The sequence below is a fragment of the Microdochium trichocladiopsis genome (assembly GCF_020744255.1).
Source record: "Microdochium trichocladiopsis strain MPI-CAGE-CH-0230 chromosome Unknown B0I36scaffold_2, whole genome shotgun sequence".
Lineage (NCBI taxonomy): Eukaryota > Fungi > Ascomycota > Sordariomycetes > Xylariales > Microdochiaceae > Microdochium > Microdochium trichocladiopsis.
Genome location: NW_025763545.1, coordinates 1,343,899 through 1,367,829, shown reverse-complemented (window position 1 = coordinate 1,367,829; position 23,931 = coordinate 1,343,899). Strand labels below are relative to the sequence as shown.

Sequence of the window (23,931 nt, the reverse complement as noted above, 5' to 3'; positions counted from 1 at the left end):
ATGAGCGAGCATGGCTAGACCAATACTTTATCGACCGCGCGCGTCCACGGCAAAGTGGCCGCTTTCTGGCCACCCTAGAGATCTTTTCGGGTCAGGTGTCGACGAAGGAAAATGAGCGACAATCGGTCACCGACAAAGGAGGGCGAGAACCACCGCCGAGTGGCCATTGACGCAACGCAAGGTGGAACAGCGCGGGAGCCCAAGGGTGCCAGCAGGCTAACGACTCGCCCAGCTTAACAGCGCAACATTGATTGGCCATGAGCCAGGGGTTTGCTGCCCGAAGGGTCTGGAGCTACCGTTGGGCCGAACAATCACGCCGCGGCTGAGGCTTGCTCCGCATGCACGTGTCCCGTGTTGCTGAGCACGAGGCTACGGTCACGAAGCCGGCAACAAGGCTCATCCAGGCCGAAATGGGGCTCGTGGAAGTCTCGACTCACCAAGTTGCAACACCCCAACAATTTGTCAGTGGTGCAGATGCGAACGGAAGGTCAGAGCCCCTAACAAAGAGACTCCAACGGCGTCGCAAACACGAATGTTTCTGGTCCACAAAATTGTCTCAGCGCCCCGTCCCATTCTTCTCGCGTGTTTCTCAGTTCGCGCCAGGGTCAGTTACGGCAGCGTCTCAAAGCATGGCTTCGTCAAGCACCTGTCTCCAGCCAGGCCACGTATGACGACTTATCAACGCGCAGCTCTCATGCCACGGCTGCGCCCTTGTCTTGCCTTGTCTTGGTGATCTTGGCCATGGTACCCAGCAATCGCAACAACGTCACATATGTATCAATCTCCGTTCGTCTTTGGCACGCGTCAGAGACACCACACAGCCATTCTTCACCAGCACGCAAATCCTGCGTGAAACCATGTCGACGACGTCATGTGCTACATCGTTGCAGCTAATGAAGCCCAGCCATGATCCCGGAGATGCTGCTTAACACACGCCACTTGCGAGCACTATACCCTGTTCCTGACCCACCCACTCAAGGTTCAGGCTAGTTATTCAAATTGTGTACGACCTTGAACCTGACTAGGCCTTTTGAGTTCTGTTAGTGTTCGGCTTCTTGCACAGGCCCAGGGCTGGTGAGGAAAAAGCAAGTGGGAGAAGAAGAAAAAAAAGCAACTCAAGTCCAATTCATGGCATCTTGGAGGGTTTATGGTCAGCCAGGCTATCGAGAGATTGAGCAATCACGATTCAGGCCTAGGTCGCCGTGGCTGGACCTCGCAATTACCAGCTGACCGGGGCCAGAATGGAAAACGAAAACCTGGCGCTTGGCCAGACCCTCTGCACTTTGACGAACTGTAGATAATAGCGGAAAATATGCATGTCCACGCCCTTTCCAAACCCCCCCGTCTTGCTAGCCCATAAGACGGACTTGATTGCGCATAGAGGCACATTCGAGAGTAGCGAGTGGTGATGCGACTTCAGCATTGGCAGTCCAGGAGCACGTCCAACACGCACAGCGCAGAATTTATATCAGTAAATCGCGCGTGGTGTTTCAACAGAGGACCAAATACGAGATTCTCTCACCTCTCCGCATCTCGTGCTGCCAATCTTGCACGACTAGTGTCGTATCCCGCTCGGCTCCTGCAGGTGAACCCTGTCATGCTTGGTGGTCGCTACGGCTGTGCCTGGCCAGCTGCATCTTTACCCCTCATCATCCCGGCGCTGACGGGGCGGCGGATTGCGTTGTGTTGTTATGTGGGCTGTTCCGGTCCCCGGAGAGCTCGATGGTGGTACCACGACCTGAAGCTTATCACACCAGGGGGCAGTCCCCTCCACAAGTCGAATGGCTTGGAGCATACTCATCGCGTTGCCGTCAGGCTCCTTCTTCGACTAACTCGTGAGGCGAGGAAGAACCAAGGCACTATTGTGACAGCAGACGAACACTGTCCTCAACGTGTGACGAAAATCCGTCTCAGAAAGGGCTGCCACCAAACTGTAATAGAGTATCCGACTTTAAAGGCACATTCGTCAGAGCGGATTGCAGGCCGAACAGGTGATGTGTAAGGTGACACCTTGCGCCTTTAGCCGGTGATGCACTGTAACACCCCAACCACCCAATCAGTGCGGCCAACTGTGACATGCCTGACATTACCATAGGTCGTGTGTTCGAGCTGGAGTGTAGAGGGAAAATAATGGTCATTCTACGGACCCTGCCTATCCGTGCTTCTGCTACGCCCAGATAGTACGTGCTGTAACCGGAGCGTACCATGTCCCGTGTATCATTGCATTCGTGATGTGTTGTCCCAAGAGCGACCGACAACTTGCAAGCGTCGCAACGCCACCAGCCGTCGCAATGAAACCACCTGCCTAAGAAGGCATGTTCTTGCTCACGATGGAAAAGTACGTAGTATATCCATTGGGGGGAAGATGCTTAGCGTGTGATTGCGCGTGAGATCCCAGGCGATGAGATCGATATTACCCTCTCACGAATGAGGCTGGCAAGACAACCAGTCCCGGCGTGGATCTCACCGATCGACCACAGGCAGTTTGGCGTCCACTTGGCAATTTGGAAAAGACGAGTTGCTTTTCTCTGGTCCTTGCTTACATGTCAGCGAGCGTTCTCAAGCTCGACAGCACCCCCAGATCGGGCTCGTCTGTCTTTGGGAACACCAATTGATGGTAGAAAGTGGTTGTAGCAACTGCGGCGACCTGCGCTTTCAGTCGTGAATCCTCCCCAGTTCAAATCTAGGTATGTGCCAACCATGCAGCAGTGCAAGAAGATAATGAATCAAGCATGTCGCTTGTCTTTTTGGGCTGGGCAACCTCCGGCATCTGCGCCTCAAAGGGTTCGTCAACAACAGGAGCGGAGATCATCGGCCCAAGCCTGACCCGTCGAGATGCGGCATCCACAAGTGGGTGCCGATTGGCTCCGATGCACGGCGCTCCGGCTGCCGGGCGGAAAGAAACCTCGAACTTTTTTTCACCTGTCCCGCGCCGACGACGACGAGCATCCGCAAACGCCCCGAGCCAGGCCCAAAGCAACCACGAACAACGCACCTGGAAGCGCGAGAACCAGCAGTCGCCGGAGACCCTTCTCAGTTGGCAACAGCCCCGTCTCGCCCTCAATTGCAATAACCGACGACACGTATCGGCATCAGTCCGTGCTCTACTAGTTACCCCGCCACGATGACTTCGAACGCCGTGACGAGCATTGACCTGACGTCACTGCGCCGGCTCGCGTCCGGCAAGGTGCGCGACCTGTACGAGGTCGACGACGAGACGCTGCTCTTTGTCACGACGGACCGCATCTCGGCGTACGATGTCGTCATGAAGAACGGCATCCCGGACAAGGGCCTGCTGCTGACCTTCCTGTCGGTGCACTGGTTCAAGGTCCTCGCCGACAAGATCCCCGGGCTCAAGACCCACTTCCTCTCGACGACGCTGCCGGCCTCGTCGTCGTCCATCTCGCCCGAGGACGCGGCCACCATCAAGGGCCGCAGCATGCACGTCCGCAAGCTCAAGGTGTTCCCCGTCGAGGCCATCGTGCGCGGCTACGTGACGGGCTCCGCGTGGAAGGAGTACCAGGCCAAGGGCACGGTCCACGGCATCAAGCTGCCCGCCGGCCTGCGCGAGTGCGACGCCATCCCCGGGGGGCCCATCTACACGCCCAGCACCAAGGCGCCCCTCGGCCAGCACGACGAGAACATCCACCCGGACGAGGCGGCCAAGCTGGTCGGCGACAAGTACGCCAAGACGATCGAGGACCTCGCGCTGCGCGTCTTCCGCGCGGGCCAGGAGTACGCGGCCGAGCGCGGCATCATCATTGCCGACACCAAGTTCGAGTTTGCACTCGACGACAAGACGGACGAGGTCGTGCTCGTCGACGAGGTGCTCACCTCGGACTCGTCCCGCATGTGGCCCAAGGACAAGTACGAGCCCGGGCGCGACCAGGAGAGCTTCGACAAGCAGTTCCTGCGCAACTGGCTCACAAAGGAGGGCCTCAAGGGCAAGCCCGACGTCACGGTTCCAGAGGACATTGCCAAGGCGACGAGCGACAAGTACAGGGAGGTGTTTGAGCGACTGACGGGTCAGACGCTCGAGCAGGCCATGCAGTCTCTTTAGTGAGCTTGAGGTGTTGCTCTCAAGCGAGGCGCCGGGGGGGGGGGGGGGGGGGTGAGAGAAAGTCTCGCAATGGCAATTGCTGTCGAATGATAAAGCCCGACGTGTATGTCGGTTCATGAAGTTCAGAGAGTTATGCCGAGTTACGTGATAGTTCGGCGCACGCAAATGCTCTACTTACTCATTTGTGCGAGTCGAGTGACGAGCAGCTTTATGGCAGCTGCGCCGTGGCTGTCTTTCTGGTACATGTGCAGGTATGCGGTTGCCTTGTATCTCGTACAACGATCTCGACGGTCTCATTGTCCCTTCGCACTTGTTTGCTTGAATCATCGTAGCATTGGCACCAAGGATTGCTAAACCCTCACCATCGCCCCGTTGCATACAAGCTTCTCCTCCTGGCCATTGCTGCTGAAGTCTCCGTGCTGGAAAAAATGGTGCATCCCATAGAGATTGCCCAGCAGCGCCACTTGCACGGCCTGATCCTGCTACGATGGCTGAAGGTTTCACTATGCGACGGAGAAGAATGACGCAGCAGTGCCGCCCTACAAGGACCCTGCGCGGCGCTAACGGGCGGCTCAGAGCCCAAGCTCCCGCTGGTGGGTCTCTGTGCCTGCAACCACTTCCGCCCCCGTGGGTACCTTAAGGTACGTAACGCCCATCGAGCTACTGTGCCTGCGCAACCGCACCACGTACGAGGAGATTGACGGCATCTCGAGCCCAGCACATGCCCGACTCGGTACATGCGGGGGATCGGTAGCCAGATTCTCGGCCCAAATCAGGCGATGCGACCCGCGGGCGAAGCGCAGCCGCGTCTGGTGCATCCCTCGACCGTTGGGCCAGGCCATGCGTGCGTGGGCCCACATGCGCCTGCCGCAGAAGCGACCAGGGTCCTGGTTGCCGTGGTGGTTGGGCGGCCCCTCCAAATTTTTGGCTCCAACCCCAGCCTCCACCGACAGGCATCACCGCCAGCCTCTCTGTGCAATAAACACCCAACCACAGCCCGCCGCATCACTGCTCGCCGTGCGTCTCCATCGTCCTGCATCTGCACGGCTACGTCTGCACCTACGCCTGGAGCCCAAACCTTGGGCTTTTCCTCTTCTTCGTCTCTCTGCTCCTCGCCGCTGGTTTTGTTTCCAGCTTCCCACCATCCCTGAGCTCACGAGACCTGCTACACCTACACTAGTACAGACCGCACGGCGGCCAGTTGCAGCGGCCATGGCTTCCCACGCTTGTAAGTGTACACCGCACCACCGCCTTCACAGCAACGCCAAGGAGATCTCAGCTCACCCGCCTGCCACGTCAGACTACCCGCCCTCGCGAACACAGACGCCACCGACAACCACCACCTCGCAAGTCACAGTCGTCCATAACCCTCACCAGCCCCAGGCCCCAACCTTCAGGTCCAGCACAGAACAACAACTCTCCTCCTCGCTTCCCCACGCACCCACACCACCATCAATATTCTCCGAGCAGGAACAGTACGGCCCGCAGCGCATGCACGGCTCAACACAACACCTTCCGCCCGTTCAGCATGTCCAGCACCCAATAACGCCCCGGCCAACTGTACGCTTCAACGCCGCTCAGCTGCCCCTCCCAATGGCGGCGTTGCAGGACCCTTCCATGGGCAGAGACTTCAAGGACGACCTCGCTAGAGCTGCCGGGGCCGTGACTCCAGGTGTTGACGATTCGCCATATATCCAGTATGCCTTGGATCTCATGACGAAGCGGCACGGCGAGCCAGACGAGGGCGACGAAGACGAGTCCGAACTCTCACAAGGCAGCGGTGCCTCGTATCCGGGCGTGCATCACATCGTGCCAAATGCGACACCCGGTCTCTTCCAGCCAGCCCCAGCCTACATTCCGCAGGATGCCGCGGAGGCGAGGAGGCCTGCGGGCGCGCAGCCAACGACTTCTCCTTACATCCCGCTCACACCTGAGCTGCAACCACTCACACCACTGCCGTATGCCGCTCAATATAGCCCCCAGGAAATGCGACAACAGTTTCCTCCAGAGTTCAAGACTATTCCGCTTGAGCAATACAGCCACATCCCCGGCAACGTGCCCAACACAATGGAGGCACACGAGCCTCTACTTGGACGAGACACACCATTGCCTCGCGAAATCAGGCGGTGGCAGGCGGTATCTGACACGTCAGATCATGAGAGAGGGTCCCGCGGCGGCAGGTTGACCTACAAGCCTCGAGTGTTGCAGACACCGTCACTGGCGGTCCTTGCAGTCCTCAATCTCTGCATGGTGGCTGCCCTCATGCTCTGTGCCATCTGGTCGTATAGCCACGGAGGACTGTCAACTTACAGTGACGACATTTACAAGGGCGACTACTTTGTGTTCCGTATCCTGCCTCAACTGCTTGGAGCGATAGTGCTGATCTACACGCAAAGCGTCACGACTGTCGCATTCCGTATTCAGCCGTTCTCGCGACTGGCATCTGACGATACTCGAGTCCGTGAGAAGGCGGTTTTCGAGTCCATGTATCTCAAGTCCTTTCTGTTTCCGACGGGCGTCCAGGACTGGAAGATGGCAGTGGTGGTCGGCAACTCCTGGCTGCTCAACTTGTCGATTCCGCTCCTTAGCGCGCTGTTCATTGTGGTTCGGAGAGACGGACGGTGGGCTTGGACTGCGGGACAAGGGGTCGCCTGGACACTGGTTGCGCTTTATATCTTGTCGACAATGTCGACGATATTCATGATGCTCACTTGGCGACACATGAAGACGGGCCTGAGAAAGGACTGGGATCTGCGCTCTCTCGCAGACTTCATCCTGCTTGCCTCCCAAAGCAACTCGGCATCCAAGTACCGCAGCACCGAGGTCATGGCAACACAAGATCGTATGAAAGACTGGTTCTGTGGCAAGGACACTGAGCGGCTCGGTTTCTGGGACGCTCCCGAGTCCGCTGGTCCTTGGTATGGACTCGGAGTTGAGGAAACCATTGTCGACGAGAAGATGTCTGTTCGTCTCTGGGCTCGAGGTCAGGGGGATAGCATGTCGGTTGCCTCGGGAGCTTCGCGTATGCCCATCGCTCAAGTTGTCCGCAGTCGGTACCTGCCTTGGTGCCTGCGCAACGGCCAGATCATGTCTGCGGCGGTTGCTGCCATCGTGCTTGCCGTGGTACTCATCGCCGTCAGCTCCACGAACACGACGAGCATCCGCCGTGGCTTCCGTCCTGGAGTTGAGGCTGGTCCCAGCCCTGAGGCATTCTCTGCGGCAAACTTCCTGTGGACATTTGTGCCCTCGCTCCTGGGCATGGTCTTATTCCTCGTGTTTCAATCCTACGATCTCGAGATGCGCATCCTCGCTCCTTGGGCCGAGCTCGCCCGCGAGGATGGCTCCTGTGCGGAAACCTCGCTGCTCCTTGAGTACGCAGCAGCCACGATGCCATGGGAGGCTACTTGGCAGGCTGTAAGGAACAAGCATTGGCGGGTTGCCTTGACTTCGTTCGTGGCTCCCGTATTTGTTCTGATCCCAGTGCTCGCAGGCGGGATGTTCATCGCTCTGCTGATCGCGTCCACGGGCGAAGTCCGCATGTTCCCACAGATGATTGCCTTTGGCATCATGCTGGGCCTCGTCGCACTGTACGCCGTGGTAATGGCCATTCTCGTTCCGAACCGGGCACAATTTCGCCTGCCCCACGCCGTCACGAGCCTGGCGGAGATCCTCAGCTTCTGCTCCAACGACGAGATCCGCAACGACACAGCATTCGCCGACTTCCCACTGACCGTCGATGATGCGGCGGCGGCCGGGTTCGGGCGGAAGCAAGACCTTGCGGCACGGCTGGACGCAGGGCAGGAGTGGCACCGCCAGGGCCGTTGGACGTTCAGCTATGGCCGCAACAACGACGAGAGGCTGGGAATCAAGCGCTACTCGCGCTTCACGGTGAACCCGCGCCGGCTGAGGCAGTATGACCGCCGCACGCGTGGGGAGCTCATCTCGCAGCCTATGCAGCAACGGGGCGCGTATGCTCCTGTACAATAATGATTTGGTATGAGGCGGATGTTGTATGATGATGACTACTCGAACGGCTTTTTTACGAAATCAGCGTTCAGCGATCTTTGATGCATTTCAAACTTTTTACGATAGACGAGACGAGATTTCGGGATCATGTTTTACGACCCCATGTATGGCATTTTTTTGCGCAGGGAACATTGGGCGGCGTCTGGGTTCGGGCTGGGATTAGATAGCGGGTTTCAATGATTGCTAGGCGTTTTAAGGGCCTTCTGGGCCGGGACAAGATAATTAGAGTGGGCATAGACGTCCACACGATAATCAAGAAGATTTGATTTGCTCTCTCCCACTTGGATGGTATAAATGCCACGTCTCCTTGGAAGTATATTGTGCGTCAGTCTTCTGTTGTGATGATGATCACCGCTTGCTTGCATGCTTGCTTGCACGAACAAGAGTCAACAGCAATGCTGCCTCATGCTCGAGGTAGAACTGACCACCACCAATAAGCCGGGCTTCTGGTGTCAGAGAATAATACACTTGGAGACGACGGGCTTCTCCTGCTTGGGCAAGGCACATACGGCCAGATATCACACCCCCGACGCATTTGCTTCGTCCCTTGCTACCAGTGCAAGAGCATGGATGACTGGCAAGAGATCAATCACGATCTCTTTGTGTGAGCAACCAAAATCGTGTCACAGGACGACGACGACGGCGGCGGCAGTTTCGTGAGTGCCAGAGCTAAGACGACCTTTTGTGTGAAATAGTTGCCGTACCTGAGGCGTGCGTGCCACAGCGCTGGGAAGATAATGTATCGGGGTGTATGATATACAGGTTTTCCCCCAAAACCTCCGTAGTTATCAGGACCTGTGGCCCGGCACGCTGACAAGCGCAACCCCCATCGTCATCGTCGTCGTCGTCGTCGTCAGTCTTACACGCGTCGGGATGCTTTGATGGGCGGTCGCGGATCTATCGAATTCCTGAGATCCCTGCTTACACAGCATCCCTTTTTCGGCAGTTGTGTAGGATGGGAGTACACAGGGGGGGGGGGGGGGGGGGGGTGCGGAGGGGCGCTTGAAGGGGAAAAGACTTGGGGGGAAAAAGGGACCAACTGGAAAAGGGATCAAGGGTGTCCATTTCGTGATGGTCAACATGCCAAAGAGGGTCCTGGCATGGAATTTGGGCCATAGCCTTGCTATGACAGGTCCTCGTGGCGTGTCATGACACACCTTCATCATCAGCATTTTCATTTTGGCCCTTTGCTTGCTCGCTTGCTGACAACGTACGACGTGGGTGACGCGTGAGTGCCGAGTGGCCGCGAATGTGTCCTTCAGAGTTCTTCGTGGCTGGGCGGCCTGCTCGTCACCACAAATGCTGCTTGAGGGACGAGAACATCATCAGCGCGAGTCGTGAGTCTCTGAGATTCCTTGACGTGCAGGGCAACGAGGAAATGGGTTTTACGCCCCCACGGCTCTCTCCTGTCGGGCCGCCATGACTGAGAATTACGATGACCTTCGGGCGGCCTTTGAAGCACTTCCAAGGAATGCAAAAGTTCGATGGGACATGTTCCTTGCCACTGAAGAATGCGGGGAGACATTCTCACACTGGAGTAGCAATAAAAGCAGAAACTACTTGCGGCACTCGGTTGCTGCGCGCTCCAGACAGCGACAACAATACTTACGTAGTTAAAGCACCTTTTCGTACGTTGTGAATGGGGTTACTCGCACGGGATGCAATGATGTTCTGACTGCTCCTGCTCCAGCCGCGACATGAAGGGGTTGTCTTCTATCGATTCCCCGAGATGCTGAACCGTGGCTCGTGCCTCCCCGACCACATATCTGGATATATACTGTAAATACGTACCGTACTCTTGAGGAGTTCAAGAATGCACTCTGGGCACAATAACAAGGCCGACTCATCGGCATACAATGGCCCCCCGAGCTACCAACAACACCCTTTCTTTCCTATTCCGCTCTGTGTTTCCTCATGCCTCGACCCAACCCAAGGCTCGTATGCGAGTTCGTGCCTTGTCTCGTGCGCCCATTCTTCCTTTCGTATAAAAAGCAGAGGGAAGAGCCCCGATTCTCTACCAACCCTGTCCATGTCCCATTGTATCCCCTTTGAAGCCTGTCAGAAAATAGAACTCACTCAAACAACGGACCCCCGTGGTTTGCGCCACTGGCCCAGCACGATGAGCGCTGGTGATGGTGTTGATTATGATGATGATGATGGTGGTGCAGTGTCTCAGATCCCCTCTCTCTGTGGCCTCCCCCCCTCCCCCTTTTCTCTTCGAGCCTCCCCTCTCCTCCCAGCTCATTCTTTCCATTGCCCTTCATATGCCAACCCTTAACTTTTGGAAAAGAGCAATGTCCAGTTGATTCCTCACTGGTTTCGTAGGTAGCTTGCCTCTTCAAAAAACCACTATGCCCCTGAGGACAACCCAAACCAGTATTACTCGAAAGGATTCTTTGACTTCAACAATCGACTCGCTGCAGCGGTTTGTCTTTCCGCACAGAGACAAAGGGGTACACCTTGTTCTGATTTCCGTCCTTTGTTGCCCCAGGGCAAGAGGAGGGGAAGAGAGGGGGAAAAGAAAAGAGTCTTCGTGCCAGTGCTGTAGAACTACCATGCTCTCCCCCCTCCCCCCCTCCCCCCTTCCTCTCCTATACACTCTCCTCATAGTTACCCGTTCAAGCTCGTGATGCGTTCTCTCCCTTGCCTTTCCAAGAGCATTTCTGATTTTGGCTGCTTGTGTCCTTGGTGCTGGTTGTCTCCGGTACTCTTACCTGCCGCCGCCGCCTGCACAGGGGTAACCTCGGCCCGCCCAAAAAAGAGAGAGGGCACGGACAAAGTAGACTAATGCATGCGCAACTGTCCCATCCGCTCCCTCGCCCCCCTCCCTATGTGCAGAGTGGGAGGGTTTTATTCTGGGAGGAGTGGGGGTGCTTCCACCGATCTCCAAAGGGTTTTGCGCTGGGACGGCGATACCACAAGGGAAACATCATCAGTGGCTGCAAGACTTGACAGAGACGCAGCCAGTCTTGCTGCAATGTCAACCGCTGTCAAGCCCCCCCCCAGGGCTGATCTGATCCGCAGGCTATGAGCGTGCTTCGCATGCCGAAGTTTGGTACTGACAACGCCCAAGCCATACGTATCAGAAATGATCGGCCAAATCACAATACTATCAGGCATATCTGTCTCTCTGGTGATCCACATGTTTGGTAACTCTTATCACCTTCTTATTCTCGCCCGTGTTTTGAGGTACGTTGAATACATAATCGCTTCACAGCCACGTCTTGCTCCACGCCCCAACCAATGCAGCTGTAGTCAGCAAGAGACATAAGAGGGGGAAAAAAAAAGCAAAAACACCATCCGTGGCTCAGTGCGCCGAGTTTTCAAAGCTCCACGCAGAGAAAAATGATGGCAAGTGGAAAAAGCAAAACCCGACCCGGGCTGTAACAGAGCTAGCCACCAGGCAAGGCGCCACAGAAAGCAGGGCCCCCGCCCTGGCGAAGTATCCGGAACACCGCATGAACCTCGTATCTGAAGACGAGGAGGAAAAATGTAGAGAGCGTGATCATGCTGGGGAGTATTTCATCAGTCGTGGTGATGTCAAAAGAGTGTCATCCGTCATGGTTGGAGGGGATATGTCGTTGCAGAGCTGTCCATTAGTTCATGGAAGAAGTCGTGTTCGTGTCGTGTCTTTGTGCATAAAGTCTTCAAAATCTTTTCGCGTCTCATCAAATGAGACATTCTTGTGGTTTGGGGTGAGAATTCCGTGGCGAAGCGTCGGTCGCAAGAGGCCTGCTCTGTCCAGCACTTGCCTCCTTGTGAGATTCACATGCGATATTTGAGCCCAAAGATGCGCCCCAGGCTTCCGCCTCGTCGACGAGACAACGCATCCTTGACTTCTTCCAGCTCTTTGTCGCTGGACGCAACACTGTCTTGGCCAGATGTAGCTGGTCGCCGGACAGGGAGAGCGTTTCGTCTTCCCGAGGGCGTCTTTTTGTGAAGGCCCCGTGCGATTCGTTTGGCGAGGCCGTTGCTAGTCTCCGTGTCAGACTCGCAGTCGGAGTCAAGCTCGAAGACCGACACGAACCGCGGCAGAGGCGCACGGTTGGACGACAGCTCGGTCTGAGGTCGGCACTGAGGTGGCGGGGGCGGAGGCACCAGGGGGCAAGTGGTGCTGTAGGGTTGTGCCGCGTGGGCATCTCAGGGCACTTCTCCTCCTTGGATCTCAAGTTGGCAGTTGACTTTGAAGAACGAAGAGAAATGCTCAATGATTTGGGGAGCCCTGGAGACGTAGGAGCGGAGTGGCTTGAGCCCGGGAGCAGTGGCGCAACCTCTGAATGAGCTGCACGGAGATTGTATGAAGATTTGCTCGGCTTGAGAGCTGAAAGCAGACCGTTCACCTTGTTCGCGCGAGCAGGTCGTTGCGGAGCAGGCAGCAACTGTGGTGAAGCAAGAGAGGATGTCCGCGGGGGCAGCGTGAGCTGCCGAGCGGGAGGAAGTGGTTGCTGCTCCGGAAAGATGGAGTAAGTCCTTGAAGAGGCCCTTGGGCTCGTGGGCCGCACCACAGAGCGCTGACTTTGGCGGGATGAGATCGTTCGCTGCGGTAATGGGGCAGGGACTGGTGGAGATGGAGACTTTGTGTCATCTGTGTAGTTTGTGGCGGCGGAGTGGTCATTGCTGTTGTCATCGTCTCCGTCCTGGGTGTAGTGGTTGAGCACACTCAAGGTGAAGTAGTCATCGCTCTGGACCACCGGGGGTTTGGGAGGGAGTTGCTCCAATTGGGAGGTCGACTTGCGCTCCACGCTTTGCCAGAAGCTGTCCCAGAGCTGGCTGGTTGATATGTTGTACTGCGAGTCCTCATCAACCGACAGCTCCGAGTCGGACGTGTCCGTCAGGCCCGGCACAGAGCCGCTCGAATGGATCGACGAGAAGCTCTCGCTGGACTCGTGGCGACTTTGCGTGCGCTCAGGCCGAGCCGTACACAAGGCAGAGGTCCAGTAGCCAGCCTGGAAATCGTTGAAGGGGTTGAAGTCATTCATGATGCCGCGATGCCAGATCGAACGGAGACGCTGGGCCTGCAGAGCCGAAGCCGGTGGTCTGATTCTGGGTCTCTCGGACGAGGCGATGCGAGTTTATAGAGTGCCGAGTGAGGGGATGTCAGGGTTGCGTCTAGACAGGGTGCTGCAGTTGCCCTTTGGTGAAGCAAAGGAAGGGGTCGATTGGCTCCAGGGATGCCTTTGCAGAGCAGAGAGCAACACGCGGGGTAAAGGGGTGCATAAGTAGCAACTGCAAGCTGCCGAGAAGAGCAGAACCAGGGTTGCAAGGGATGATATAGGACAGCGACAGGCGAGAGACCGGTTTGTAAGTCGGCTGCTTGGATCAGGTGGCGTTGAGAAGGGGTGGGCCACGGTGCCTGGGCAGGGCCACCCTGCAGGAGTTCCTATCCGCCTGGCCCAGGTCGCATACCTTACAGTGCGTTGACGAGAGCAAAGGGAGGGAGGACTCGACCCGACCGGCAGCGTGGCTACTGGTTGCACGTTCCGTAGCAACGATCGAGAATTCCTGCGGGCCTGTCTCACGGAATGCACCGAGCGTCGCCAGGGCAGAAGGAGGCACAGAACAGGCCTCCTTGGACAGTGCCCGGCAGCGAAGCGATGCCATAGGGCAATCGAGACGCGCGACTGCCGGCGTCTGTTCGCGATCTGGCCAGGAACGCGTTCGATCCGGCTCGATTCGATGCTGGCAGGCTGGGCTGGGCTCTGCTTTGAGCGTGGCTTTTACTTTTTGGGGGGGGTCCGGCGTGCCTCAGGCCATGCACATGCACATGCAATGCAATGCGCTGCAATGCGCGGCGATGCGATGCGACGCAATGCAAGTGCGCATGCAGCAGTCAGTGGAGATGGCGGGTGCAGCCGCGGATGGCACCCGAACGCAAGAACCGCGACGCTTGTCTCGTCCAACTTGGCCCAGTCCTGGACGGACTCAAAAGACACAGTGGCACGGCAGTGCAGCACCGGCTGGAATCCACACGCCGTCCTTGAAGCGGTGCCACCACCAACGGCTCCTGATCGAGGACTCAGATGGAGTGTATCAAGCGCTTGCAATGTTTTGATGCCGTGCCACAGGCTTGAATTCCAGCCGGCCTATCGAGAGGTGCTGTCTAGAAGAATGCAATGGTCGTAAACTGCTGACCTTCATTCCTGGCCTGCCCGTGGTCTCCAATTCGGGGGGAAAGTCCACAGGCGCCTAGCCGTTTTCGACGTAGGCCAAGTGCTGGCGGGGTGCAGCAATGCCATTGTTGGCAAGACAAGAGCCCGAAAACGTTTTTTGGCACCGACCGGGGCCCCTTGGCGCTGTCCCAGTAGAGCAAGTCATAATAATGGCCATCTGCGATCAACGACTAGCCAGGCGTAGTCTGCAGTAGTTCGCGTTGGGTCTGAGCTGCCCGTCACAGCAGCCCATCCGACTACTGTAAGAGCAGGGCTGCTAAGCCTCTTGTTTGCCTGAGCTCCAGTCACGGTATTCACGGCCCTACACTTTGAGGTTACTGATTCGATGTCACTAGCAAAAGCAGCCACGCCAGTGGAGTTGGGCAACGTGTGTTAGACCTATGTGGATGGCTTCATTCGGCTGAGCCGCCCAGTGGAGTCGCGTCCTGTTTGGCATCCTAACACTTCCGTTGCGGGTGTTGCATGGATTGTACATGCGTCATCATCAAGACTTGTCGGACTTGGGGCGAGGAGAGGATGGCTCGATGGACGACGCGGGTTTGTTTTAAAAATAAAATAAAGTCTTGGCACGCAGATCGACTGTAGCTGAGTCAGGCTTGCTCCCAAGAGTCCAGGCGCGAGGCATGAACCGCCCTGCCGGCCTCCAAAATTGGGCAGACCGTTCTCGATGCCGAGCATTGTGGCGATGTCAGTGAGGGCAGAGCCCAAGCACGCGACAAGAATCCGCACGCGCGACGCGTTCAAGACCAGCTCCGCACGCTGGCTTACCGAAGCGAAGAAAAAGAAGACGAAGAAGCATCTACGACCAGGGTGCTCTGCAAGCAATCGAGGTTGGCATATGGTATGGCTGGACCCTGACGGTTGGGCGTGTCTGGCGGGAGGCCTTCCGGCGGCCGGCGCATGGCAGAGGCTGGAGACACGCAGCCGGCTCACGGGGCCGTAGGCGAGGTGACGTGAGGTGAGGTTGTGGCTGGGAGGGCCGTGCCTGGGTCGGGTTGCGGACGGATCTCAGACGGAGGACGAATCCGGCCGGCAAGGCCCAGGCCGCCGGGCTCGGCAGCGCCGCATGGCATGGGACCCTTGCAGCGATCGTTTTGCAGGGGGCAGGAGGGCTGTGGGTGAGACCGAAACAGGCAAGTCGAGAGGCGGGGGCCACGATGACGACGGAGCAGCGCATGGCACACACAGGAAGAAGCAAGCGAAGCTCCACGAGGCCGAGCAAAGGAAAAAGAACAATGGGCGGACCCGGGCCGGATCCAGACGTGTGACAATACCAGAACTGCCCGGGCTGGATTGACACATGGCAGGCAGCTGGAAGCTCTGACGCGCGCCTGCACCTGCACCCTGGCGCGCCGAGTCACAGCTTCGGTCGCAGCTGCCGCTTCGCTGGATGGATGCCTCCTGGTCGGCCCTTGATGTCAAGTCCGTCCGTCACAAGGACAAGCACTCTGGCTGCCATGCACGAGGCAATTCCAGGTATCGCCAATGTCATCTGGATGACAAGATCGGGTTAGCAAATAACCAATCCACAGTCCAGTCGAGTAGCGTGCGCCAAGACGGAGCCAGCCATGGAGTTCCAGACTTGCATGACACGGTGTGTTTTGACGACTGTTCAGACCTCTTACCCAACCACCAAGGAACTCGACATCGGCCCCTCCACGGCTGTCTGTGAGCTTCCATGACAATCCTCCGGCTTCCCAGGTACAACTCTGCATCAATGTCAGGTAGTCTCCCAACCACGCTAGCATCCAGAAACCAAGTGTCGTTCGACCCCCTCTTGATGTTTCGACTCCAAGCCACCGCTAGCCTGAGCCAACGCGGGAGCCTGGCCCGAAAGACAATGGCGACATTGTTTTTGCCTTTGCCGGACTCGAGCTTGTCATGCCATGCTACCTCCAGCCGCTGTGCCTGACCTTAGCGTATGCAGGGGATTTCACTTGCTGCTCCTGCTTCTTCCTTCTTGCAAGTAAGTCTGAGGTTGATACATTCGTACTGTCTGCTAACTTACATGCTGCTCTCAAAGACACGCAGATGAAGCATTGAGCCCGGCGCATCCCATTGGCCGGGCCCTTGTTGGAACAGGACGGATCCCATGCCCGCGCAGATCACAGTATTGCCTTGTCTGGAGTCAGCCGCAAGCAACATGTATTGTCAGTCTGCAGCGCTACATTGGGACGATGAGCAGCTGATGGGCATGTCTCTGTGGATCGCTGCACTGCGATGGCGTGTGCTCTCTGCAGTAGGCTCGCATCCGAATGCTTGCAGAGCACCCCGTGTGCATGATGGCAGATTCATACCACAGCCAGGTTCGCAGATCTTTCTGGTAAGCTTCGTGGTGTGCACCTTGGCGGATGTGTCCAAAGCTGCGCAAGGCGGGATTCCTACCACCATTTCCAGTCCACTACCGGCCTCGATGAGAATATTGCAAAAAGACATCAAACCACTTCATCACGCTAACGATATCCTTCTCGCGCCGCACACTGTTTACCAATGACACAAGTCGCGTTGGACGACAAGCCAGACGCGTGCCTGGAGTTTGGCCAGCAGCCTCACAGCGAGCCGCATGAGGAGACTGCATGCGAAACGAGACACGTCCCGGGGCCTGGCAGATGTCGGTGTAGGTGTGTCAGCCACCCGACAGCATCGGCAGGCGCCGCATGATTATGTTTCTTCCTTCTCCTGATAGAATACTGTGCTGCACTTATGTCATGTCCGTACGCTACAGCGATGGTAGTGGACCTCATGCAAGCGCCTCTCGGACACGAACTTGTTGAACTCCGAAAAACGGTCGATATGCTCAGCATGCGCCGGATATTGACTGTTTGCGAAGTTTGGCTTTGTTTCGCACTCCTATTCTGCGCATCGATGATCGACGGGTGGCATGAACTGCAACTCGTTTCGGACAGTTCGCATATGCCTTCACAGGGGCCCCTTGGTGGCAGCTTCTGGGGTCTGTGAAGAAGTACTCGTTTGCTGCTTTGCCAGGATCACCGTGTCGTGCATGGCTGCTACAGGAGACATCATGGTGTGCATGCTGCACGCGAGTTTCTTGTTTGGTATGGGATAACAGTCGAATCTTTGGTCATGACGCTCGTAGAGACCTATCTCGTGATCCTGATAGCTACTGCGCTTGGAACGAAAGCGGCGCCCCCTCTGCAGAACCTTGTCAGAGTACATATTCACAGCATTAATTCGACCAGTGATGATGCCTTACTGTCACCGCACTCAGCGCTCCAGCGTCTCTGTTAGTCGCAACAACCCGGCTTGCGTCAACCAACACGGGCAGTTAAGGTTCTTACCATAAAAGTATGGCACCGATTCCAACCAAGAATTTCATAACAATTCTTGCTGCGGAAGGAGTAAGTGAACTGTTGCCGCACCGAAGTCATCGAAATGGATGATTCTTTGGTGCGGCCACGAACTTTACGATACTGTCTGCTGCGATACCGTACTACACAGGCCGTGCCAGAGTAAGGATCCGAGGCTTTATTCAGTCAAGATTCCTGGAGTCTTTGAGACCCATGGCCCTCACCGAGTGCCATTCAGCAGAAAGTCCCCGAGTATTTCGATTAATCAGCGACGGAAAACGGGAAACTTGGAAATACCAGCCCGCAACGACCACGACTCATGGAAACATCCAACAAAATCTCGCGTCATTGACTGCACTGTACGCATTTGATATTTCTCCCCCCGGCGAAGTTGTTTGCTCATGCAAGAAACTCTAATCACCAAAGCCTGCCGGAACCCCCGTTTGACTACAGAGCCTTGCTGCGGCAACTGTGCATAGCCGCACCACCCGTCCTGCAAGATAGATAAAGCTGGGCACCAATATCCTGGCGTCCTTTTCTACTCGAAACTGGATACGGGGAAGATCCAACAACACTGAAGTGCGGAAACGCCATGTGCAGCAAAACATTTGATCACGCAGCCCACGACAGTAAGCTGGGAAAAAAAAGGCCTACCATGTCTAGCTGTCCGGACATTACACAAACCTTGAGGTCGCGCTTGTGTGCCGTGGTAATGAATGGCATGCCGAGGTCCGCGGGGGGAGATGCGTCTGCTCTCATCCCACAACACGTTCGCTTTTCGCGGGAGGCATCAAGACGAGGTGAAGGAGGGGATTTCATACGCTACCTGTCTTCTCCCCACGGTGGTCGAATATAGCTATGCGCAAAGCAAAAAGTCAGGTACGTGACGCCGGGGAGGTCCAGCAGGGTTACGAGGACGCCAAAAGCAGCTCGTGGATCACTGTCATGAAGGTTTAGATAAAATCCGTCTCATCTCCAGTTGTGTTTATGCCCCACCCAGGATTGCAGCTTGTTGGTCGCATACGAGGCATATACATTGAGCCGCTTCGCGCCTGCAGACACGAGATTGTCTTAAAGGTTGAAGACTGCGTGTGCAATCTATGATCAGGCCATGCAAGCCAAGACGTACGCCTCAGATTTGAACAAAAGAGTGCTGTACTCCATTTAGACACATGTTTGGCCATTCTCTGGACGAGGTTGGCAGCTGGCCAATGATAACTTCCATTCAGAAAGTAGGGGCTCTTAATGACAGCTGACCATTTGCCGAGCCTAGAGGAGCGTCTCCGTCCCGTCCCGTCCAGCGACTCATCAGCTTATTTACCTAGCCCGACAGCTGCCGGTGTATAAAGGAGTCCGGTTAGCGTCTGGTCGGGACTGCCAGATGTTTGGACGTTGTTCAAATACGCACATAGCCTGCGGCCCGACCGCTCCGCTCCCTGACGGGAACAAGCACCTGTTCCTCGTCCGAAAGTTGGATATGGGGACGCGTGCTGGGATATCATCTGGGGGGAATGCCTTCAGCTGAGTCTGAGCGCAAGACGCGCGACACGTCGTCGATTCATTTCCGCAGCTGAGTGCCACGGGTGCCTTGCCCGCGAGCTAGGCTGAGCTTAACCAGATGCACCAGGTGATTAGGGGTTGTGATTGGCTCGTGCGCGCACGGAGGCTAGAGCTGAGTTTGGAGCCGGGACGACGGGACGACCCTTGGCTTCCCGGGGTCTAATCACCTTTTCGTGGTAAAAAGTGCCGACCAACCCAAGTACTCCCTCCCTCGGCTACCTAGCGCAAGCGGACGCACGTGCGTGCGATCTTGATGCTCCCCGTTGGCTGTGATGGTCGCCGCTCCGCATGCTGTGGTCAAACGAGGCCTGAGACTGGGTGCTGACCTTGGCTGGTCCGAACCCAAGTTAATTAAGCAGGCTTGAGCGGTGCGGCGCAGTGGTTCCTCCCGAGGTACTCTGGACACCCTGCAGTCGACGAGAAGGATGACCGCAGTGTGTGCTGGTCAGGTGAGCAAGGCCAGCGGCCGGACCGGACCAAGCCGCCCCATCTCAACCCATCGGTCGTGAGCCCGATCGCCGAAGATAATACCGGGAGGCAGCCAGGTGGCCAGAGGATGGTGATGATGATGATGCTGCTTTGCATCTGTGGTTGGCTGGCAATGCACAATTTGGTGGCCACCACCAGAGCAGCTCAGCGTTGCAGGGGATTGCCAGGAACGAGAAACACAAAGCGTGGGATGAGCCCAATCAGGGCGACCCGGCTGGCCGGCCACGCGGGTCCGCTAGCCAAGTCGGGCTAGCGCTGCCAGCGCACACACACCCAGCCACGTCTTTTTTGGCCTGAGGCCTTTCGTCATTCATGGCTGCCCGGGATGTCACCTGGGCTGCTCCCGCTTTCCGCTCTGCGCCGTGCTGTGCTGTGCTGTGCTCAGCTTGCCCGTCGCTCACAGTTGTGCACGCAGGACACACTCCTCTCCTTGATTATGCGATGCGCAGGCTTCGACAACTTTGGCCACAGTACGTCATCAGTGCCTCTGAGGGTCCTGCTGACGAGGCGGTGCTCGATGCAGAGCATGCGGCAGCAGCAGCATGGTATGATTGACCTCGGGGCTATTGGAGTCAATATGCTGCCGCTGCATGGCGCAGAGTGCGCACTGTGTAATCGGGCTCATATCGATGGGCCGGCGAAGCAGTGCGGTGCAAGCTGGCCAAGTGAGCAGAGTACCTCAAGACAGGCGGCTTGGAAGTGCGCCCTCACGGTGGCAATGCGACATATGTGGCCTCCAGCTGCGCTTATCTCTGCTGGTGAGATTGGTCGCGAGGAAGAGAGGAAACAAGAGTCGCAACAGAGTCATTGTTGACTGGAGGCGACTGCAATGTAGATCCATGGCCTGTTTGCCTTTGCAATACGCGCCCAAGGCTTCCGCGTGGTCGAACAACACGGCAGGCGACTGAGGAAAAAGCAATACGACCCAAGAGAAATATTAGAAAAAAAAGACAATGGTCGGGCTCGGAGAGCAATTTCAAAATGCAGGAGTAGTTTGGAGCTGTCCATGAGCGGGAACGCAGGGCAGGCGCGACTGGGCGGCGCATGGGCACAGTGTGCGACGGCAGGCGCATGACGGCCTCTGCGCGCTTCACAGGCCATGTCATGCGTCGTCGCCAACTCGATTGCGCCTCATCCTCTCCAGCCCAATTCTCGCCTCTTCCAAGCAATTGGGGGGATACTGTGAAGACAATGCATCGAGCGCGCCGAGACGAGCCAATCTGACTTTGTCGAGCGAGCGAGCGAGGCCCAATTGCCTCTGATAGGCGGCAGCGCCCACTGCTGTCGCTCCAGGCGCAGTTGGGCTACAGGGCATGCCGTTGCACCCAAGCATCGGCAACACCATCCCATCTCAGCTGCAACGGCAGACAGACCATTGGTCGGGATAGCCTCACCGACGACGGCAGCGGCTCCGGCAGAGGTCACCAGAGCGGCGAGCAGGCATTGCAGCAAGCATATACCACGTCGCAAGGCCCCTTCGCGCGGGTCTGGCCTCACCCACTCGCCCACGTTACCAGCCTCTCTGATTCTCCCCAGCCACCAGCCTTTTTGCACACAGGGGCATCGCAACCGTGCTCGCGACACACAACCACGCGCCCGCCGGCACTGCTGCACTTCTTTTGTACGGCAGCAAAGGCGTTGCCCACCCTTTCGAAGATCCGTCGTGTTCTTTGTACCACACCCACTGTCCCGGCACCCGCGCACGCGAGAGGACTCCTGCCACACCACAAACTCGGACAGCGCAGCCACTGCCAACAAGCAAACGCAACCCCAGCAACCGCTAATCTCTCATCACCACAACCGTGGAAGTGAGAGCCTCGGCCTCCTCACCACCTCGCCATTCCCCTGCCACTCATCGGAGTGGCCAATTCATCAAGTTGCCGCCCATTCTCCCCTCGCAGCGCCCACCTGCAACCGCAGAAGTGCCCGCCCCAAATACCCCGGCGTCCTTTCACGACCGTCACGACCGTAACGAACCATACGCATCCAGAGATCAGCGCCAGCGCCAGTACCAGCAATCCCATTCAGAGCGCAGAACACTATTGCAGACCCCTCCCCCTCGCACTCCTGCTGAAACACCACCGTCATCGTCTCAGCGCCGCCTCAGGAGGACCTCGCGCTTCACAGCTACCCCCAGCCCGACACCAGAAGAGGAGCCGCCGCGTAGCTCTCCCGGCGTTGTCGTCAGTCTCGACCCTCGAGGCCGATACGTTCTCGCCAGAGACGATCAACTCAAATCGAGTGGTGCCGAACAGCCCAAGCCCCCTCCGCGGACATCCTCCCAGTACCACCGGCTGTCGAAAGCCGCTGGCTCCCGCTCCGGCCAGGCTGGACTGCATCCTGCACTCCGGATCTCCAAGCACACGCATAGTGCCATTCTCTTTACTCTCGAGGAAGCCCTGAGAGGTCCCACCGACTTCACACCGGATTACGTCGAGGAGTTCTCGCAGATGGCGGACCTGCTGGCCAGTAGCTCGGCCAATGGCAACGGAGCTACGCCGCCCCGGCCGACCGCCGCTATCCGGCCCGTCGGCTCTCCCTCTGGCATCCGCGGTCCTAGAATGATCATGCAAGAGCGTGCGGCACGAGAGGCCAGGCAGCGTGAAGAGCGAGAGCTCAAGGAGAGAGAGCGAGAATATTCTGAGCGCGAAGCCCGGCTCCAGGCCGAAGCCATTCGCAGGGAAGAGGAGCGCCAAGCAACTGCAGCTGCCACTACTGCTACTGGCGTTGGCGCTGGCCAAACGAGCCATGCGTCTAATGTGGGCGCTGACCCTGCCAGTACACACCGGCGAAATCAGTCATCCTCGACCAGACCAAGAGTCGACAATAACCCCCGTCCTTCCACTACTGCCCGCCCGTCAGGCAACACCCAGGCACAAAGCGGACAGCGCATGGAGCCATCCACGACAATCCCAGCCCAACCGATCCCCTCTGCGCCTGTTCCAAGCCAGGGAAACATCTCGTCATCAGAAGCTCAAAGCGTGGGCAATGCAGCATCACGGCCAAGAAACTCATTCCCGCATGCTTTCGAGCGATGGGAAACCCTGTCGGCGCACTGGGAAGGCCTCACAAGCTTCTGGATCAGACGGCTGGAACAGAACATGCAGGACATCCCAGACGATCAAGTTACCAAGCAACTTGCTCGCCAAGTGACAGATTTGTCATCAGCTGGTGCAAATCTCTTCCATGCCGTTGTCGAGCTGCAGCGTCTTCGAGCGTCGTCGGAGAGGAAGTTCCAACGCTGGTTCTTCGAGACCCGCGCCGAACTTGAGCGCAACCAAGAGGTCACCGCCATGCTGGAGACCGCCTTGGAGGAGGAGCGCAGAAGTCGAGCCGAGGCGATTCAAGAGGCCGTCAAGAACGAACAGGGAAGCGAGAAGCTTCTGAAGACAATCGCCGAGATGCGGAAGGAATTGACAATTTCAAAAGAGGAAGCGCGCAGAGCTTGGGAAGAGCTTGGTCGCCGAGAACAAGAGGAGCGGGACCGTACAGCCTCTCTGCAGCAAGGATATCCCACGATAGTTGGTGGCGTTCAGGTTGTGCCGATGACGCAGAGCTTAGGTCGTGGTGCAAGCCAGCGAGATCCTCAAGTATACGGCCGGTCAGATGTTGAAGGCTCGCCTGCGCGCTCGACGGCGACTCGACCAGAATACAGCCAAGCGCCTGCTGTGCAACCGGTCACCTCGGCTGCAAGCAGCGCCACGTACCAGGCGCCAGGCTCCGGAGTCCAGCGACAACAGAGCTACGCCTCGACAGCAACGTACAGCGATGGTGAGTACATCATCGATGCCCAGGGGCAGTTCGTCCGTGACGCCCAGGGATTCAAGATCCCGTTTCGCTCGGTGCATTCGGAAGGCTCTGACGCTGGAGCAGAGGATTTCGAGACGCCAGCCACGCAACCTGGTGTTTACCAGCCCACGGGCAACCTGCCTCCCCCACAGCAGACACAACAGCAGCAGCAGTCTCAGCAGCAGGCACCCCAACAAGGCCAGGGTCCTGACTATTCAGGCGATGGGTTCTCGGCACCGGGCTGGGAGTCGATGCCCCGTCATCACCACCCTACACGGTTGAGTGATGTGCTTGAGGAAGAAGAGGAGCGTAGCCGGACAAGCGCAAGCCAAAGTCAAGTGAGTCGTGGTTAAAGCTTGGCAAGGCCACAATCCGCCCGGCTTGGCCATCGCTGGACGGATTCGATTCCATCGACAGACCGTTAATGCTAGGAGCCCGCTCCAGACGGCGACGAAAACCCTCAGCTGCCGAAATTTAGGCGTTTTTTCGACATCCTAGCGCTGAAGCATTAGTTGGCATTTGCAACCCG

The 23,931-nt window shown here is 57.3% G+C and overlaps 4 protein-coding genes across 4 annotated transcripts; 3 read left to right on the top strand and 1 right to left on the bottom strand.

Moving 5' to 3' along the window:
- The first annotated feature begins 2,776 nt into the window (after window positions 1-2,776).
- On the top strand, window positions 2,777-4,101 carry B0I36DRAFT_314137 (putative phosphoribosylaminoimidazole-succinocarboxamide synthase). Its single transcript, XM_046152715.1, has one exon. It carries the CDS (start codon window positions 3,125-3,127, stop codon window positions 4,058-4,060), a length of 936 nt encoding a protein of 311 aa, XP_046016590.1. The 5' UTR covers window positions 2,777-3,124; the 3' UTR covers window positions 4,061-4,101.
- Window positions 4,102-5,055: 954 nt separating this feature from the next.
- B0I36DRAFT_380656 (uncharacterized protein) lies at window positions 5,056-8,365 on the top strand. Its single transcript, XM_046160827.1, has 2 exons — window positions 5,056-5,288; window positions 5,361-8,365. The coding sequence occupies exons 1-2, from the start codon at window positions 5,273-5,275 to the stop codon at window positions 8,045-8,047; spliced, it is 2,703 nt and encodes a 900-aa protein (XP_046016589.1). The 5' UTR covers window positions 5,056-5,272; the 3' UTR covers window positions 8,048-8,365.
- A 3,486-nt stretch (window positions 8,366-11,851) lies between these two features.
- B0I36DRAFT_359156 (uncharacterized protein) lies at window positions 11,852-13,065 on the bottom strand (the record flags this gene model as incomplete). The annotated part of the gene is made up of 2 exons (XM_046158092.1): window positions 11,852-12,200; window positions 12,662-13,065. 2 exons carry the CDS (start codon window positions 13,063-13,065, stop codon window positions 11,852-11,854), a joined length of 753 nt encoding a protein of 250 aa, XP_046016588.1.
- Window positions 13,066-20,139: 7,074 nt separating this feature from the next.
- B0I36DRAFT_359155 (uncharacterized protein) lies at window positions 20,140-23,755 on the top strand (the record flags this gene model as incomplete). Its single annotated transcript, XM_046158091.1, has 2 exons — window positions 20,140-20,213; window positions 21,604-23,755. 2 exons carry the CDS (start codon window positions 20,140-20,142, stop codon window positions 23,753-23,755), a joined length of 2,226 nt encoding a protein of 741 aa, XP_046016587.1.
- Window positions 23,756-23,931: the final 176 nt, after the last annotated feature.

Bases quoted from the DNA above. Each gene is read 5' to 3' on its own strand.
- B0I36DRAFT_314137 (XM_046152715.1), top strand. From the start codon at position 3,125: ATGACTTCGAACGCCGTGACGAGCATTGACCTGACGTCACTGCGCCGG.